At 33.2% G+C, this 19,733-nt stretch overlaps 2 protein-coding genes, 1 long non-coding RNA gene and 1 pseudogene across 6 annotated transcripts; 3 read left to right on the forward strand and 1 right to left on the reverse strand.

The window, feature by feature from the left end:
- The first annotated feature begins 2,759 nt into the window (after nucleotides 1-2,759).
- LOC110609315 lies at nucleotides 2,760-5,622 on the forward strand. Of its 2 annotated transcripts, none has more exons than XM_021748806.2 (6): nucleotides 2,760-3,612; nucleotides 3,781-3,943; nucleotides 4,082-4,258; nucleotides 4,348-4,431; nucleotides 4,693-4,774; nucleotides 4,877-5,622. In XM_021748806.2, exons 1-6 carry the CDS (start codon nucleotides 3,275-3,277, stop codon nucleotides 5,323-5,325), a joined length of 1,293 nt encoding a protein of 430 aa, XP_021604498.1. In that variant the 5' UTR covers nucleotides 2,760-3,274; the 3' UTR covers nucleotides 5,326-5,622. The 2 variants fall into 2 exon arrangements, with proteins under 2 accessions (XP_021604498.1, XP_021604499.1); XM_021748807.2 differs by having other exon boundaries at nucleotides 2,780-3,612; nucleotides 4,880-5,622.
- A 5,452-nt stretch (nucleotides 5,623-11,074) lies between these two features.
- LOC110609003 (granule-bound starch synthase 1, chloroplastic/amyloplastic-like) lies at nucleotides 11,075-14,799 on the forward strand. Of its 3 annotated transcripts, none has more exons than XM_021748305.2 (14): nucleotides 11,075-11,234; nucleotides 11,384-11,738; nucleotides 11,823-11,903; nucleotides 12,024-12,122; nucleotides 12,218-12,307; nucleotides 12,489-12,552; nucleotides 12,657-12,757; nucleotides 12,862-12,971; nucleotides 13,079-13,322; nucleotides 13,409-13,585; nucleotides 13,663-13,854; nucleotides 13,994-14,080; nucleotides 14,166-14,294; nucleotides 14,427-14,799. In XM_021748305.2, exons 2-14 carry the CDS (start codon nucleotides 11,403-11,405, stop codon nucleotides 14,541-14,543), a joined length of 1,827 nt encoding a protein of 608 aa, XP_021603997.1. In that variant the 5' UTR covers nucleotides 11,075-11,234; nucleotides 11,384-11,402; the 3' UTR covers nucleotides 14,544-14,799. The 3 variants fall into 3 exon arrangements, with proteins under 3 accessions (XP_021603997.1, XP_021603998.1, XP_043809794.1); XM_021748306.2 differs by having other exon boundaries at nucleotides 11,094-11,234; nucleotides 11,374-11,738; XM_043953859.1 differs by having other exon boundaries at nucleotides 11,161-11,234; nucleotides 11,996-12,122.
- A 1,027-nt stretch (nucleotides 14,800-15,826) lies between these two features.
- Nucleotides 15,827-16,451, reverse strand: LOC110609006. The gene is made up of 2 exons (XR_002486953.2): nucleotides 16,312-16,451; nucleotides 15,827-16,221 (listed from the first exon to the last, which is right to left on the reverse strand). It is a non-coding gene; the product is annotated as an uncharacterized LOC110609006 (long non-coding RNA).
- LOC110609005 lies at nucleotides 16,338-19,480 on the forward strand (annotated as a pseudogene).
- Nucleotides 19,481-19,733: the final 253 nt, after the last annotated feature.

Here is a 19,733-nt window from a genome sequence, read left to right on the forward strand (position 1 = left end):
CCATCCAGTGATGGACCCTATCCTCCGCCATAATTTGGATGCTTGTGCCGTGATATTTACAGTTTTATATACAACCACAGCACTGAATCTAATGCGCATATCGTCAACAATTTTCTTTTTTTTCATGTAGCTCTAGCCGATATTTGATTCAACTCAGATTTCGTAATCTAAAATATAAAACATTTTAATTTGTAGCGGTGAAGTGGGCGGCAGTCAGTTGGTCTATCGCAGCCCAAAATTGTACACCACAAACAACTATATTTAGTGCATCTTTGAGTGAAAATGACTCTTTCCATGATGCATAGCTATTATTTATAAGCATATAGTTAAAAGATTGTCAAATGACTCATATTTTCACATGCTAGATTTATTACTTATCTGCTTGGGAGTTTGAATCCCATTTGAAGTCTATAACTAAAATTCAGGTATTTAATATTCCATATACATAGAGAAACTAATATAAATATTGAATAATTTGTAATTGGATTTTTAGTCTAACTTTACATTTAGTTTTCACAATTTAGTATTCGAAATACAAATTAAGTGAATGATTTAAATATTTTTCTAATTATAGTGTCATTTGTTACCATTATTTTAAATATGGTCAATATCAATAAAAAAGAAAATGAGTAATATTTATATTTATTTTAATTATATATATATATATATATTTAGTAGTTATTAGACATGGTGTGAGTATATCAAATTGTACACCAATTTTTATCTTTTTGTTGTGGGTTCCAACTTGAACTTCCATTTCCCAACTATTAAAATGCGACAAAAATTAACGTACACATATGCACACTATATGCATGTTTCAACCTTAAGTATGAGCTTTTTCCCAATACTCTCATTTGTACAATAAACAATTTGCATGATGAAAACATGTATCTAATGAGTTATATATTATATTTAATTTGGTCGGAGATGTTGCTTTTTCTTTTTAATATTGTGTAATTAAACCATTAATTTCATAAGACGATAGAAATTAAAATTTGTGGCAGAAGAAAGTCTAATAGAAATTATGCCTCCACCATCACGTTTTTTAGAAAATGAATACTGGAGTTTGTTCAAGTGATGGCTTCAGCATCTAAGAGCATTTATGGTATGTAGACACTAGAGATCTTAGAAGTTATCTACAACTATTTTTTATAGTTTACATTTGCACCTAGCCTTTGGTTAGGAATGGATAATGATATTATTAGTTACTAAATTCTGATTATCACTATGTCATTGAGTTACTGTAATTTTTGACAGTGATCCTCTTAATGATTCAGCAATTATTCTTCAAGACTGCATGGATTTTATTCAAAATATGACTATTTATTATGAGTCATCTATTCGTTGAGTTGTGAATTCAATTGCTCCAACTATTATCATTCTTGAAACTTTATCTTTTTTATGAAAAAAATTAAAATAAATAAAAGAAAGAAAAAAAAGCAAGTCCTAACATAAATTTTATCTAAAAAATGGGTGATTTATAAAAATATTCATAAGTTTATCATTAGTAACAAGTTGATTCTTATGTTTTTAAGATTCATTAAAACATTTGAAATTTTGATTATGTTAGACATTAGTCGCTTCATCCATTTCTTGGATGATTGGCAATATATATTTGGAAATTTCCTAGTAATTTGATTTTTTCTCTTCTAAATACCTATCAATAAAAAAAATTAACATATATTTTATTATTTAAATTTCAAATAAATAGGTGTTTTAGTTTCTAAATTTTATTATGATTAATACTTTCATATTTTTAATTTTAAAAAATATTGAGAACCAAATAGATGGAGTAATAAAATTATGTAATGGCATGAAAAATTAAAAATATTTTAATGATTTTTTTTAATATAAAAACTAACAAGGTAACGATAATATTATTATGTTTTTTTTTTCCCCGATTCAGCCTACTAAAAAAAAAATAAAAGAAGACGAGACTAGATGCATCAAATTGTTTAGGTACAATTCACACTAATTGGACTCTCCAGATTTCACATTTCTCGGCAACTGATGATTTCATTTCACTGCATAATATTATTATAATAAAAACTTGCCCTCATCATCAACAGCTTGCATTTAAATCATAGTTTAAAATATTTTGTGTTCCCTCCTTTCGAAACTCTCAGCCCTAAATCGTTGAACAGTGGACCAGAGGACTTCTGATTAATCATGCCGACCAAGTCATTCGATGCCTATTGGTTGAATATTAGTGAATTAATTGGACATTCTAACAAGGCTTCTACGTCAATTTCAAACTTCACAACCAACCATTTAACTCAGTAAAGGCTTTATTCAAATTATTTGACTTGATTTTAAATAAATAAATAAAATAATTATGCTTTTTTTTTTTAAAATTTCACTATGTTTAGAGGAGGTTTTAGAAATAAAGTGTGATTTTTTAAAAATATTATTTTTCTTAGGAGAAAGATTATTGAATGAAATAAATTTTAGAAATTTTAAAATCTTTTTTTAATTCACTAAATTAGCATTAAAAATATTTTGAAATCTTGTTTGGTACTCTATTTTAACTTCTTTCTTTTTCACGTCAGTCTATCAGAAGATTTTGGTAAGCGTTGACAATTAAAGTTACATTTTCATACGATAAACCGGAAACGTGAAAAATGAGAACGCGTTGAGCAAACTCGGTCCTTCCCATCATATATAAAAGCGGAAGTATCAGAAAAGGCATCCCAAGCCCCAACGAAATTTGGCTTAAACACCGACCACGCTTCCGTTACACACATTCCCCAATTCAACCCTCTGCCTGCCCTACTGTTTGCTGCTTTTCTATTTGGCCAAAACGGCATCGTTGCTTTCCGTCCGCGATAAAAATAAGCACACACCTACTGCCCCTCTTTTTCTTTAAAAAAAAAAAAAAAAGAAAAAAAACTCAGTTGGCCCTACGGTAATCTTTAGCCACGTCTCCCTACCGCTTATCTCCCAAATCCTTATCCGTGGCTATTCAACAATCGAACGGTACTTTGTCCTCTTTCTGCAATTCTCTACCGCCTCTCTGCAACGCCCATATCTTTATCTCGCTATTCCCTTCATCCTTCTTCAATGGTCCATCTCTTATCTCTGCTCTGCTGATTTCAGTCTTCTATCTTCTTCCTTCCTTGAAACCCTCGACTAATCATTGTGCTTAACGCGTTTTTACCATTTCGATTGAATCGAGGGTTTTTCTTTTCTTTGATTCGTGTTAATTCAGCTGGGCTCTATTTGGATTGCTGGATATTTCAGTTTTTGCTGTTATTTCATAAGAGGGAAAGGCTAGATGGCTTTATGGTCGATTTTATTGGAGATTTTTAAGAGACCCACTCTTGGGGATGCCCTAGCTGACCTCGTCATGTTTATGGTTCCTCTGTGGATTGCGGTCATTGCTGGGGTTCTAGTTGGATGGGCATGGAAGCCCAAATGGGCCAATTTACGTAGAGTGATGGATTCTTCAATCACCTTGGACTGTGCAAACACAGTAGCATCACGGGCATCGTCTTCGGTTCCCGCCTTCAATCCATTGAAGATTCAGCTGCCCAGTTTCATCTCTTGGATTGCCGATGATGGGATTCAAAAGGAGACTTCTCCTGCGCCGCCTAACCTCACTGACGATTGCAGGTTTGTGCGTTTTTACTCGAGTCGTAGTCAAGTGTCTCAACAGCTTAAAAGACCACCTCGTTTCAACGTTCAATTAATGAATTTGGATTTCGGAAATTAATTTTTGAATTGTGGGTTTAGGCAATAGGCATTCTAATCCCTAATATAATCTTAGCTTCTATTTGGCAGTTCTTCACAATTGGAAAAGGATAAGTCCAGTATAGTGAATGAAGATGATTTGGAGTTTTTGTGTCAGCTTGTGGAGGACAAAGATGGAGGTCCTGCTTGGATTCAGATGATGGATCGTTCTAGTCCAACGATGAGCTATCAAGCTTGGCGGAGAGATCCTGAGGTTCGTTCCCTCTTGTCAAAACTACACTTTTTTCCTTAGTTTCAGAATTTAGCTGCTATTAATTCCTGTACTTGTTTTGGAGTTGGTTAGTGCTAGAATCCTGCAATTCACTTTCTTAATATCTTTACCATTTGCTAGACTGGCCCTACACAATATCGTACCAGAACTGTTTTCGAGGATGCTACTCCTGAAATGGTGAGGGACTTCTTTTGGGATGATGAATCTCGGTTGAAGTGGGACGACATGGTTATACATGCTGCAATTTTGGAGGAGTGCCCCACCACAGGATCCATGGTAGTCCAGTGGGTTCGCAAGGTGCATAGTGTAATTTCTAGCATTTAAATTTTGCATGAAATGTTTAGTTGTGATCTCTAGTGTGCTAAATTATGTGTTTGCTGGCACAGTTTCCCTTTTTCTGTAGCGACAGAGAATACATCATAGGCCGTCGAATTTGGGAATCTGGTCGAGCATATTACTGTATAACAAAGGTATGAGAAAAAGATCTATTTGCTGTACAACCTCTAATTTCCTCTTTTCTGTTTTCTAGTGATTTCTTTGGTAATTGGATAGAGAGTTTAGTGGACCATTTTCATGTTTTGTTGATTAAGGCTTATTTTTGGATTGATGTAAAATGACTATACTTTCTCGGAGAGTTAGAAGTATTGAGATTGATGCCATTCTTCGTGGCATATAAAATTTTATGTTCAGGATTCAGGACGTAATATGTCGATCTGTTTCTCATGTTTCAGGGAGTTCCTTGCTTTTCTGTGCCAAGACGCAGCAAACCAAGACGTGTGGATTTGTTCTATTCAAGCTGGTGCATTCGTGCAGGTAGCTAATTTATTTTATGTTTTTTGATTATTTACACTTTTGTCCTTTGATAAAGAAATAAAGCTTATATATGACTAATGTGTCCTTTTGCTGGCCGTGAAGCAGTTGAATCGAAAAGAGGGGATGGCCAACTGACTGCATGTGAGGTGCTACTGTTCCATTATGAAGATATGGGTATTCCTTCAGAAATTGCAAAGCTTGGAATCCGGCATGGAATGTGGGGAGCAGTGAAGAAGATCGAGCCTGGTTTACGTGCATATCAGAAGCTTAGAGCAGCTGGAGGCCCACTTTCACGCTGTGCATTCATGGCTCAGATCAACACCAAAGTGAATGCGGAGTACCTGAGATCTTTGGAGATCAGTTCTAGTAGTTATTCATCAGAGGTTCAAACCCAGGATTCTTGTTCCAAAAAACCTGGAGGAAACTTGCCTAGGCTTCTAGTGGTGGGTGGGGCTATTGCTCTTGCATGTACTCTTGACCGGGGATTGTTAACCAAGGCAGTTATATTTGGGGTAGCTAGAAGATTTGCGAAAATTGGAAGGAGGTTGTGATCCGGAAGTTTATTTTTGCATCATTATTGCTAAGATGATCCAAGTTAAGTGATGTTGCAGTGAATTGAGAAATGGGTGGATGATATGAATCTTCCAACTTCTCACACACACCCCCCCCTCCCCCCCCTTCTGAAATGGATAGAGGCTCTGTAATCATTTTTCCTTAGGCTTGCTTGAGTTATGGTATGCCCTTAAAGAAGAAAAGTATCATATAGATGTATTCATGAAATTTGTCAATGTGATCAAAGAATCTCAAGCTACATGAATAACAGAAATATTCAGGTTATTGTTTTGCCATTCATGTGCTATTGAATTAGTAGTTGCTGTAGCTATACTTTCCTTTCTAGGACCAATAAGCAAATGCGAGTTACTGGACTTGCAAGCTTTTGTTTGGCGAGAGGAAGTTGTGCTGAATAAGTGAAGCTAGGTATTTTCGGTTAGTAAAATAATGTTATTACAAGTTAAGCTGGCAGAGGATATATTGGTTTTCTTTTCTCTTGGGGAGACCGAGATTAGTTGGTTTTCCTCTTAATCCTCTAACTGCAAACTGAACTCTAAACCATAGCGAAGTCGGGTTTTTAATTGAAAAGAGTAATCTGAAGGAGAATAAAGTTTTAGTTACAGTACATTGCTTTTTCCCTTTTTGGTCGGAATAGTACATTGCTTTGAAATGAACAATAGAGGGAAATAGCCAAGAAGGAGACGTCGACGGTGACCAAGTCTAAGGGGAGTGTTTTTATTCTTCTCACAATCTCGTTTTTCTTCTTTAGCGCAGGTTGCATAATTTCCTCATTCCTACCATATATTCCTGGTATTTTTTGACTATTGAACCGACCGTTTTCACATGGGTAGCTGCCACCTTGGAATTTAGTGGGGGCTTATTGCAGTTTCTGAGGTCAAGAGGTTGGTTTCTTCTCCCCATTACCATTTGTGTACAATTCCTTCATGCGTTATGCGTTGCCAGGAATTGCATTATCACCTCTACGCGCCCAAAAATACATTATCTCTGTCTCTCTCCCTGTTCTTGTATTGCATTGGTGCTTTTTGCTAATATGCGGGGGCGGAAAATTTACAGTGGCCAATGTATGCATTTTACTTCTTATAGTTTAACAGTATAAAATATTATTATTATTATTATTATTTTATATTTGTATGCGTATCATATTCATATTTGATCAACGGATTAAGGATAAAATATTTTTAATAAACATTTACAAGATAAAAAAATTTTAACCCGTAAAGAAGAGTGTTTAACCACTCATTTTAACAATTAGTGATTAAAGTGTAAAATATTATTAGTGAGATTGAATATAGAAAAATAAATATTACAATAGATAAATTAATTTAAATTAGTGTAATTTTATTTTTCTTAACTTTGAGTAGTTTAAATTAATGATTTATATTTAATCTAAATATAATAAATAAATAATTGAAACATTAAATAAATTAAAAGGTAAAGTTAATAAATTTAGTGCACTATTAGTGCAAATTTAATAAATTTAGTGAAATAACACTAAAACACCTTAATTATTGATAATATAATTAAGATCATGACACGTATACGTATAATTTGAAAGACGAGCTAATCTTTTCACTAGGTCTGATTGAGTTAAAAAAAGACCGACTTATAAGGGATCAAAAATCAGGCCATTAGCACTTCAAACCTCCTTCATGCTCAGAATAAGCAAAGCGACCTTCTCAATACTCGAATTACGCACTAAAAATAAATATAAAGACCACCAATCCCAATAAATATTGTGTAGATCGGACACCACTTGATAAAATTAGGACAAGTCAACCGACCTTCATGCAATAGTCGGTCCTTCTAGCCATCTCTGAAATATTAAATGAGCATGCAGAAAGGTTGTCCAACCACCTAACACGCCTATCAAAGGATATAGGCTCAATAGCTCAGCATTGATCAGACGTCTGTCCAACCACAGGTCTCTATCACAATTGTGTATGAATAAACTCAATCCGTTGAATTGAACTGCTCCAAGTGTGCACATTTACCAATTATATATAGAGGATTTTTAAATGGGGCATTGGGACAAGTGCCCTGTTGCTGTTGCCTATAGTAAATCTGCCCTTGTTAATATGGGTGCTTACTACTTGCAACATAACCCGTCACATAGCAAAGAAGGAAAACTCGGGTGATAAAATCTAAGCCCTTTGCTCTTTGTGAATTGCATCATTTGTGTAACGGTGGTGGAGCCCGGAGGTGAATGTTTGCAGGTGTGGGTTCTGTTTTATCCATAGACTTCTGTATATATCAAATTTATATTAATACTATTAACAAACTATTTTTTTAATATTATTAATACATACTTTTTATATAAAAATATTTTTTTCTAATCAATTTTATATAAAAATATTACAACCGAGTAATTGTAGTGACGTAAATTTAAAGATTCATTTCACCATCATGTATTAACAATTGATAGATGTATCACAATGTAATTTCTTTCATCTCACAAAGCAGAGCCTCTGGTCTATCATGTTTGAAAATCCAAACCACCATGTGAAAGGAAAGAACCGAGAAGTCTCCGGATTCTACTTACAACTTTTGATTCAACCAGTGAAAAAGTTCAATAATAATCTACAATACCACAAGTAAATTTTTTGAATTGTACGAGAATATATTAATAATAATTATTGAATAATCTAACCTTAAATAGATATGTAATTCAGAGAGTCTTTTAATTCTTTAATAATAATAAATTATTATTTAATTTATATATTATAGAAAAATTTATTAATTAATATTTTATTTTTTAAAAAATATATTAAAATATTTATTAAAAATATTAAGAATATTTTAAAAAATTTATTAATTTATTTTTTAATTAATTTTAACTGTTATATATTATAAAAAGATTTAAAATATTTCGCACACTCATATTTCAGAAATATAGAAAATTAAATTTAAAAATTTAAAATTTTATTAATAAATTTTTTTAAATTATAAAAATTAAATAATAAAATATTTAATAATTAAAATTAATAAAATAATTTATTAATAAATTTTTAAATTTTTTAAAATTAAAAAATTAATTAATTATTTTTTTTATCCTATATAAATTAAATAGTTAGAAAAAGTGGAAAAGCCCATGACTGTCTTGAAAATGAGGAGGGCAATGTGGCCAAGACCCATTAGTGAAGTGTCCAATTAATTTTAACAGCTCAACTAAAAGCGATCTCAGTGCTTTCTCAATTTGATTATGAAGAGGCCGGGAATGGGTTACCTCCAAAAAACAAACTAAGTAGGTGGTTTTTCAGTTCACTATAATGCAATTTGAATGGAAGGCTTTTTTTTTAATTATATTTTAATTCATATTTTAAACTTTCGTAGGATAATATATAAAAAAAAATGAAATTTGAACTTCAAACTTTAAAATCAAGCACTATATTTTTTGACCAAATTAAACGGAATAAACTATCAACTATTTCATTTCAAGCAAATGCCACATAAAATTACTTTTATTTTAACTGGTGTAGAAGGGTACCTGTTAGATATTTTTGTTGAACCTATGGCTGCGCTTAATTTTGTAGAAAAAGTTTTCTTTTTCTTTTTTTCTTTTTTTTTTTTTTTGAAAGGTAGAAAATCCATGTGTATCACTATCATTGAAGATGGTGGCAATGTCATTTCTCGCGATAAATGAAAAAAGCTGCTATTTTGCATTATTGATATTACTATTAATATGCAGACATTCCATCTTTATCTTAACGTAGCGAAAGAAAAAAGATTTGGAAGAGTTTTTTTTTTTATTTTAAAATTTAAAAAAAAAAAGAAAAGAAAAGATTCAAAATGTCTTTCTTTTTTTTGTTTATAAGTTTTGAGGGAAAAATAATAAATTTATGAGATTTTATAACAAAAATTACAAAATTACTTGTATGTTTTTAAATATGGAAATCCACCACAGTTTAGATGTGGGATTTCGGCATTTTAGAATTATTGAGTATAATATATAAATTTTAGTAAAAAAAATTATTAAATGATTTAAATTAATTATTTTGTAAAAAAATAAAAAAAAACTATTTTTATCGGTTTAAGTTGTTATATTATATATATATATATATATATTGTAAGACTATAAGTTTAATTTTTTTATTTATTTTCTTATCTATTAAATATAATCTCATTTATTTTCCCTTTATTAAAATAAAAAAAAATTTAAAACTGTTTAAAAATTAAAATTAAAATAATTATTAAGATAATTTGAAAATGAGCCCGATCTATCTTGAATTGAAACCGATTAAAACCTTAGAATTTTGATTTACCTTTTTTCTTCAAATCTTAATGGTGAATTTTAATTCTACCAAATCAAAGTCCACTATTACATTGATGTATGCTACTTGATTTTGAACCGTCTCATCGAATAGGTGTATATAAGAAACAAGTTTTAAAAAATGGCTGAGAGATTAGTGATAAAAATTATCCAACTAAATTAATTTAAAAATTCAGTCTAATTTCAATTCGATTCGATTTTTAATTTTAAAAATTTTAATTATTTCAATTCAATTTAATTTTAATCAAAAAAAATTAAAAAAATTGAATCAAATCGTGATAATAATATATTATTTTTAATAATTTAAAAATATTAAATCATATTAAAATTAAAATATTTTAATTAAATTTTAAAATATTAAAAATAAAATATAAAAAATAAAAAATTATTAAAAATTTAAATTAATTAAACCAAATTAAATCAAAATAATTTAATTTAATTTAATTCTTAATTAAAATTAATTTAATTAAATTTTTATAAATACAAAAATTTTAATTTTTAATCTATTTAATTTTATTTAATTTTAAATTAAACCAATCCTATGCGAACATCCGGTGCACGCTAAAACAAAAAATTCAACCCGCTAGCCCATGACCACGCGATGCACTCCACAGTCTTTATTAATGTTATTATATTATTATTTTATATTTTATAAAATATTAATTATCTAAAAATTTCATTTATGATATTTTATATTTTAATTTTGAATAAATGAGTTTTATATTTATATCCGAGTGCCGAGTGTAACTTTATCTATTTTTAAAATTAAAATTAAAAATATTTATTTTATTATAATAATTATAAATATTTTATAATAAATATATCATTAATTTAAAATAGCAGTAGGTATAAAATAATTTTAAAAAGTTTATTTATTATAAATTCTTCTTAATTATTACTTTAAAATTACATTATTTACTATTGAAATCGTAAATTATACATTTAAGAATTAGATTATCATTGTCTTTAATATTAAATAAATTAATTAATTATAATTAAATATGTATTAATATTTTCATTTATAAAATTAATTTATATTTAAAAATAATAAAATATTATATTTAACTTGGTTCAAAAAAAACATTATATTTAATATATTATTTAAAATTTAAAATTTTAATTTTAAAAATTAATTAAAATTATATTTAAATATAAATATTAAATGTTTAAATTAAAATGTGAAATAATTAAAATGTGGGCTTTTTTTTCCTTATAAAAATCATATATGCACGGAACAAACACAACCGTCCATTGTTCAATCAATGAATTGAAATGTAGGACCCTGGCGAAGTCCCACCATTACTAATCTCAACCACAACACAAGTAGAGGTATAGGTGTTGAGCTAGTAAACTTATAGCATATTCCCACTGATACCCTTTAACCTACGCTAATGCAAATTGCCACAATGGGTCCCACTTCACGTGCTCCCACCCTTGGGAGGTGCCCAGTATGTTGGGAGTATTTTCTCAACCAGTACCGAAGCGACACGTGTACATCACCAACAGCTACAATACTCACGTTCCTCTCTAGCAAAATCTTTCAGTGGATCATCATATTATAGCATATCAAATCTCCACTCCACCACAACCACCAGCGGAACCTATTTTGCGCCTAAGCTTGTAAGTAGTAAGCAGTAGTTTTGGGTACTTGTTAGATACTTCTGTTATAGCTTCAGATTTAATTGTTTCCGCATAGAGATTATGCACATAATATTTGTTTATCCTTTCCTCTTGTTTTCTGTTTGATTTTTAATATTAGTCTCTTTCAGCTACACCGGAGAGAGCACCATGGCAACTGTAATAGCTGCACATTTAGTTTCCAGGAGCTCACACTTGAGCATCCATGCATTAGAGACTAAGGCTAATAAGTTGTCTCACACTGGACCCTGGACCCAAACTATCACTCCCAATGGTTTAAGGTCCCTCAACACTATGGATAAACTCCAAATGAAGACACAATCAAAAGCAGTGAAAAAGGTCTCTGCCACCGGCAATGGTAGGCCTGCTGCCAAAATTATTTGTGGTCATGGAATGAATTTAATCTTTGTTGGAGCTGAAGTTGGTCCCTGGAGCAAAACTGGTGGACTTGGTGATGTTCTTGGAGGACTCCCCCCTGCCATGGCCGTAAGTAGAGGACCCTTCTTTTGTTCTTTCTGCCTCGCCTTGGTTTAATTAATATGCTGAATTCAACTGTTACTCCTCTTTCAGGCAAGAGGGCACCGCGTCATGACAGTGTCTCCCCGCTATGACCAGTACAAGGATGCTTGGGATACCTCTGTATCGGTGGAGGTATCTTTTCTTATTTTTAAGAGGCATTTTCTTTCTTTGTTATGTATCTCCAATTGTAGGATTTTTTTTAAAAATTTTTTTTCTCCTTCTAGCTATGTGCATCTCGATTCTCATTTGCAGATTAAAATTGGAGATAGAATTGAAACTGTCCGCTTCTTCCACTCCTACAAAAGAGGAGTTGATCGGGTCTTCGTGGATCATCCAATGTTCCTTGAGAAGGTTGGAAAGAACTTGCAATAATTATAGAAACTTGTATAGGAAAAAACATTTCGATTGCTTCTTTTTCCTGATTCCAAACTTGTTTTAATCTTAAGGTATGGGGCAAAACTGGATCTAAAATATATGGCCCAAGAGCAGGTTTGGATTACCAGGACAACCAACTGCGATTTAGCTTGTTATGCCTTGTAAGTCTTGCATTTGTTTCTTTTTTCCCCAAATTGAACAAAGGATAATGTTTTTTCCAAGTAAACGGCGTTTCTTCTTAAAAAGACACTCTTTATTGAGATTCATGCATCGTCTAGTGCTGCTTTACAGTTTGTAGCTAGCAGGCGGTTATTCAAAAAGTTTTCCCTCTAATACCTGCAGGCTGCTCTGGAGGCACCGAGAGTTCTGAACTTGAACAGCAGCAAAAATTTCTCAGGACCCTACGGTGTGTACTTTTTACCAAAATCTTAATTGGGATTTTCAATTTCTCTGTTGAAAAGTAACTATTTTTAAACCAATGCATTTTGCTTTCTTAAATTCTTAATGCAGGAGAAGAAGTTGCCTTCATTGCCAACGACTGGCACACTGCTCTGCTTCCATGTTATCTAAAAGCCATTTACCAACCTATGGGGATTTACAAACACGCCAAGGTTTTTACCCCTCTTAATTGGGACTGAATAGTTAATGATTCTGGATTACTTGAAAGTGTCATTTTCGGGGTTGGTGACTTGTTTGTTTTTTTAATCGATGATAGGTTGCCTTTTGCATCCACAACATTGCATATCAGGGAAGATTTGCCTTCTCAGACTTCCCACGACTTAATCTGCCAGATAAATTCAAAAGCTCTTTTGACTTTATCGATGGGTATGATTATTAGGGCAGTTGGTCTTGCCAATGTGACTCCCGTTGTTTATGGTTTCCATGAATTACTTCTCTTGCCTAGTGTTGAAAGGCTTTGCTCTTCTTGTCAGGTATGAGAAGCCCGTGAAGGGAAGGAAAATCAATTGGATGAAGGCCGGGATATTGGAATCAGACAGGGTTTTGACTGTGAGCCCATACTATGCCCAAGAAGTCATCTCTGGAGTTGAAAGAGGCGTCGAGCTGGATAACTTCATTCGTAAAACTGGCATTGCTGGTATTATAAATGGCATGGACGTCCAGGAGTGGAATCCTGTTACAGATAAATACATTGACATCCACTACGATGCCACAACTGTGAGTGCCTCGCAGTAATTTGAAGTTTGTAAGCAGTACATAATCAATAGCAAATGATGGTGATCGTTGGGATTTTTCTTGTTCAGGTTATGGACGCAAAACCTTTGTTGAAGGAAGCCCTTCAAGCAGAAGTCGGATTGCCTGTTGATAGGAATGTTCCTTTGATAGGCTTCATTGGTAGATTAGAAGAGCAGAAGGGTTCAGATATTTTTGTTGCAGCTATTTCCCAATTGGTTGAACACAATGTGCAGATAGTAATCCTTGTAAGTATCAGAATTAAGGATGTCCTTGGTTGTGTTGTGAGACATGCCGTGTCTGAAGATATGACTTGTTCTTTCAGGGAACTGGCAAAAAGAAATTTGAGAAGCAGATTGAGCATCTGGAGGTTTTGTACCCTGACAAGGCAAGAGGAGTTGCAAAATTCAATGTGCCGTTGGCGCACATGATCACAGCTGGTGCAGACTTTATGCTGGTTCCAAGTAGATTTGAGCCCTGTGGTCTCATTCAGTTGCATGCTATGCGATATGGAACAGTAATGGCGCTAAGCCCTTTTCTTCTCCTTTCTATGGCTGCTATCCTGATTCTAATATCCATGGCTTATGGCATGGCTTTTCCCGTCAGTTGCCGCAATGGCAGTACATGGCAGTTAACAACATCTAATCTTTGCGCAGGTTCCCATTGTTGCTTCTACTGGTGGTCTTGTTGATACTGTTAAAGAAGGTTACACAGGATTCCAAATGGGGGCCTTGCGCGTTGAAGTAAGTAAAGAGGCGATTGCTGCAATTTTATTCTTTTCGCTCTAAATATTGAAACGATGCGACTCACCAGTGGGATATTTTCCAGTGTGACAAAATTGATTCAGCAGATGTAGCTGCGATAGTTAAAACTGTGGCAAGAGCTCTTGGCACTTATGCTACCGCTGCATTAAGAGAAATGATCCTGAATTGCATGGCCCAAGACTTGTCATGGAAGGTTTGTATATGACTAAGTATCTAGGAGGCTCATCTCTATTGTTAACTAACCTATTCTTTGAGTGCAAATTGGATTGACTGGTAGCACTTTGCAAGAGAAAAGCTTACAAGTATGCATTATGGTTTGATGCAGGGACCAGCCAGAATGTGGGAGAAAATGCTCCTGGACCTGGAAGTTGCTGGCAGCGAACCTGGCACTGAAGGGGAGGAGATCGCTCCTCTTGCTAAGGAGAACGTTCCCACGCCTTGAGCAGCAAGGATAATATTAATCTTGACGGTGTAGAAATATTGACATTTATGGATATACGTTAACGCGCAGATAAATATCCATTCCAGTAGGCTAGTCTGCTGGGATCAAAGGCACCCTTTGTTTTTCTATTCCAACGGCCATGATTTCTTTGTGAAGGGTGAATGGTGTCTGAATCAGTGTTAAAGAGAATTTACAACTAACGTATTACAGCCTTTGCCTGGCGTTATGTGCGTAAATAAAGGTTCATCTTCTGACAGAGGTGTTTTCAGCCCTGTGCTAGCACCAAGCGGGGTATCAATTGCATATCTTTGCGGTCATATGTGCTGCCCTACTGCAAACAATGCATGTTTAAGCATAAACAGAGCATTTCACCATATTATTTAAACTTATATACGAGAGTTCAGGGGACGAAAAACCTTGGCCTTTGAAGACGGGGACACTTGTTTGGAGTAGAAGGTATAATTAAGTTGATCCAAATTAGAGCTACAGCAAAGAACGAAGGATGCTCGTTTACATTCATTAATGCAGCATAACTTAACAGTATGCGCCATGTCCATTTATCTAAATAGCCTTTGTGTAGCCCGTAATAAAATGCTTGTATTGTATGTATCTATAAATAATAAAATAAAGAAAGAAGAAAAAGAAGCTCTTGTATGGAATGTATTTTGGACCCAAAGTTAGGCCTGCTCAAATGCAGAATTGAATTATTAGCATAGCCGTCCAGCCATCTGTAACACTAGATATTTTAAAACAAATAATTGTCCAAGCAATTAGTCAATTCAGTTTCTTTCTTCCCTTCAATCTCAATCACATAATACTACGTTAACCAAGAATTAAGCTTTGGCAAGTAATCCATTATCATAAATTCTAGCCCTGTGATGATGAAAATCATGGATAAGAGGGAACACAGTGCTGGTGATGATGGAAATAATTGTAATTTTGTTTTGTTTTACTGGATCATGTGGTGGACAGTTGGCATCTTACTTCGCAGAAAGCCGAAGAATTATGTGACAGGGAAAGAAATGGAGGTAACAGCTTAACAAGCTAAATTGTTTTGAGTGAATAAAGCAGCCGGATGGAGGAAGCTAATCAAAGCAACAATTAGAGCGATGTTATCAGCTTAAAATAAAGAATTCAATATTGCATAATTCATCAGCAACACACTTTAAGAGGAATGGAAGGCTACTTTTTTATTCTTTCTCCTATCATATTATCATTCTAAGCATGCATAAAAATTAAAACCTTATAGCAAATAATGATCAGATTTGTTAGAAAATGATTAGAAGAATCGCATTTGTATTTATCGTCTTAAAGTAGACTAAAAATTTTAAAATTCTAGTAGATAGATGGAAAACAGAACATTTGAAACATTCCCAAATTCAAAGTAGAAACGATTTCATGTCTTACCTCAAAGCTAACTATTAGCTCAGCACATCGTTGGATGAGGTTGGACTTGGATTTTAAGTTTTAACCATCTTGCTCCAATGGCATTGGCAGCCAGTTCAGTTGACTCACAGTGGAGGTAAAAATGCCAAGCAAACATTCATGTCTTGGTGGGTCAGGGGCGATAGTACAGAGTAATAGGGTAAAAGTCACCGAAAGGTGCTCACTTTTGCTTTGTCTTTGCTTGCATGTATGCCACGTATCGCATGCCAACTATATGTCGTTATTCCCTTGCCTGAAATCAAATGTAAAGTAAAGCTGCATTAATCCATCCAAATAAAAACAATTAATTAAAATAAAGAAAAGCCTCATTAGTAAGGGTAACCATGTGAAGCAAGTAGCAGCTGCGGCCCCACAAAAACCAGCAAAGCATTAAGCTCTTCCTCCGTCAAAATCATCCTCCGCTTTGTTTTGCATCACAATATTAAATGGGATGGAGAAATTGTTCTAAATTCTTCGGGAAACAGTATTAAATATCAAACGCCGACTTTCCCACTTTTCTTATCCGCCATAACCATTGTCTTCAATTTGCTGCTGACCTGTGGTCAAACACTAGTGAGACTTAACCTGTCCTTCATATTACACTCCCTCCTTCTTCTACTCGCACGTGTTTTAGCTTAGCTTATTTTCTATGGACTGCTCTCCATTCTATTACTTTGCTTCACTGATTCTTTACATTTCAGGTCCTCGCTAGCTACTTCTATATTTGTCCCAGTACTCTTTAGTCCTTTTTTTTCTCTGTTTATTTTTTTTTTTTGCTGGCTTCTTGTTTTTTCTTTGGGGGTGGGGGGTGGTCAATGCTCTTGTGCTTATATATATATATATATATATATATATATATATATATATATATATATTTCATTTTGGTGGCAGGTGTCGTGTTTCTAGTAATGGTGGATTCAATTGGATCAATTACGGCCAGATTGCCAACAATCTTCCCTCACCGGATAATGTAGTACCTCTGGTGAAATCAATTGGTGCCACTAAAGTAAGGCTCTACGACGCAGATCCACGGGCGCTTCGCGCATTTGCCAACACTGGAGTGGAATTCATAGTAGGACTTGGAAAAGAGTATCCATCAAAGATGAGTGATCCAGATAAAGCTCAAGCTTGGGTCAAATCCAACGTTCAAGCCTACCTGCCAGCAACCAAGATTACCTGCATCACAGTAGGCAACGAATTGTTAACATTCAACGGCACCTCTCTCAGCGATAACATTCTTCCTGCAATTCAAACGTCCACACTGCGCTTGTGGTTGTAGGGCTAGACAAGCAGGTGAGCGTGACTACGCCTCACTCTCTGCCATTCTGGAGATGTCTTATCCTCCATCTGCTGGAGCTTTCCGTCAAGATCTGACCTGATGCTTGGCTTCAATTTTAAATTTCCACGCCAAAACCGGTTCGCCTTTCTTGATCAACGCGTATCCATACTTCGCATACAAGGGGAATCCGAAGCAAGTGAATTTAGATTTTGTTCTCTTCCAGCCAAACCAAGGCATTGTAGATCCAGCCACGAATCTACACTACGACAACATGCTGTTTGCTCAGATCGACGCCGCCTACTCGGCTTTATCATCCTTCGGCTACAAGAAGCTACAGATTCACATATCGGAAACAAACTGGCCATCCAAAGGAGACGCGGACGAGGCAGGGGCTACTCTGGACAATGCGAAGAAATACAACGGTAACCTAATTAAGCTAATTTCTCAAAAGAAGGGGACTCCATTGAGGCCAACCTCTATGTGTTCGCTTTATTTAACGAGAATATGAAGCCTGGACCTATATCTGAGAGAAACTACGGTCTATTTAAGCCCGAGGAAACGCCCGTGTATTCACTAGGAATCTCCTCAACAGATGCCGTGAGTACCAACACGAATTCAACTAGAGGCAGCATCAGTCCCGGAACGCAACCGACGGCGCCGGAGAGCTCTTCCACTGGTTACTTGTCTATTTCTGGTGCAAAGGTCAGTTGTTGAATCTTATTTTATTTTATTTGTGTTTTTTTTAGATATTTCTTTTGTCAAATTTTTTTGGAAGATAACCCTTTGAGCTATGCAAAAATCAATAACCATATACAAATTTACTATTTAATTTTTATGAAAAAATTATTAATTGATTTTTTATTTTAAAAAATTTAAAATATATTAAAATATTTTTAATATTTTAAAAAATTTATTAATTAATCTTTTCATTAAATTAAATTTTCAAATATTATTAAAAATTTAAAATATTTTTAATATGAAAGATTAATTAATAAATTTTTTAAAATATTAAAAATATTTTAATAAATTTTTTAAAATATTAAAAATATTTTAATATATTTTTAAAAATAAAAAAAATTTGTTAATTATTTTTTTTTAATTTTAATCACTGAATATTATTAAAAAATTTCTAATATCTTTAATACAGGGAATTAATTAATAAATTTTTTAAAAATATTAAAAATTAATTAATAAATTTTTTAAAATTATAAAAAGTAAATAATAAAAATTTTAAAATTAAAATTAAAAAATTAACTAATAATTTTTTAAAAATATTAAAAGTATTTAATATATCTTTTAAAATCCAGAACTAATTATTAATTGTTTTGAAAATTTAATAATTTATTATTATATGTTAAAATATAAAAAAGTAAGTTATTTATTTTAAGGAATTTAAATATTTAAATATGAATTTTAATGTAATATATATAATATTTAATCATTTTAAAAATAATTAAAAATTAAGTAAAGGAAATTTTTAATTTAGCAAAGTTAAAATATGATTAAATTATTAAATTACAAAAATAAAATATACATTAATTTTGACGTACTTAATAAAAAACAATTTATTTTCTTTTCTAAATTTAAATTCTGGTGCACGCGCAAGGGTTAGCGTGGATCCATTAAATTGATTTCAGGAGAGTTGTAAAAGCGTGCCACACTGCCATTGGTCTAGTCACTTGATTTTTTTCTTTTCCGGGATTTAGTCACCGACAGATATTCCTATTTCCTTCCTCTGGGTCCTCGTTCGCTTTAAAAATATATATATTTTATTTATTTTGTAGTCTATTGAAAAATGTCATTGTTTATTATTATTATTTTTTCTTCAGCAAACGCATAGGACTGTCATTAGGCAACTGTTTTTCCCGTGGGCGCTGTTGATGATCTGCTGGGCCTTTAGAATTCCGTTTTGAATTATACTACCTTCGCCGCGTCTTCATCAAAACCAAGTGGAAGTTAAAGCCAAGAGCACGAGAGAATAAGAGGTAGCTTCGGACGTAGGGAAGGTGAACTGCTGTTCCTTCACTAGTACGCTACAAAGGGCAAAGCATCCATCTTTTATTTAGTTGAGTGGCAGCCAGAAAGTGCCTGCCTTGCTGGGGACAAATTCCCGATGACCATTTAACCTTCTTAGTTGGGCCCTTTACTACCCACTTTGATGATAATCGCGGCCTTTGTGAGGGGGCAAACATTTCCGCTAATTCTATTAAAAAATTAAGAGTCATTATTGTTACCTTTTGCTGTTTTTAGTCGGCAATAAGTTGCAACTTTTACCCCTTTGTCCTTTCCAGAAGATATATTCCATTATCTTAATTTTTTTCAAAAAAGGAAATAGGTTTCCATGGGGGAGTACTCTAAATCAGCTATATGTGATGATTTTCGAGTTATTGATCTCTGTGTCAGGCTTTTCATGTATAGTGGAGTAAGATTTCCATTCACCCTGATAATCTATCCCGTGACTGAATCTTAATTCGCTCCATATTCCA

Source organism: Manihot esculenta, chromosome 2, assembly GCF_001659605.2.
Source record: "Manihot esculenta cultivar AM560-2 chromosome 2, M.esculenta_v8, whole genome shotgun sequence".
In the NCBI taxonomy this organism is placed as follows: Eukaryota; Viridiplantae; Streptophyta; class Magnoliopsida; order Malpighiales; family Euphorbiaceae; genus Manihot; species Manihot esculenta.

Coding starts and splice junctions, on each gene's coding strand:
- LOC110609315 (XM_021748806.2), top strand. CDS start 3,275: ATGGCTTTATGGTCGATTTTATTGGAGATTTTTAAGAGACCCACTCTT. Junction 3,613..3,780: donor AACCTCACTGACGATTGCAG/GTTTGTGCGTTT, acceptor TCTATTTGGCAG/TTCTTCACAATTGGAAAAGG. Junction 4,432..4,692: donor CATATTACTGTATAACAAAG/GTATGAGAAAAA, acceptor CTCATGTTTCAG/GGAGTTCCTTGCTTTTCTGT.
- LOC110609003 (XM_021748305.2), top strand. CDS start 11,403: ATGGCAACTGTAATAGCTGCACATTTAGTTTCCAGGAGCTCACACTTG. Junction 11,739..11,822: donor GACTCCCCCCTGCCATGGCC/GTAAGTAGAGGA, acceptor CTCCTCTTTCAG/GCAAGAGGGCACCGCGTCAT. Junction 11,904..12,023: donor ATACCTCTGTATCGGTGGAG/GTATCTTTTCTT, acceptor TCTCATTTGCAG/ATTAAAATTGGAGATAGAAT.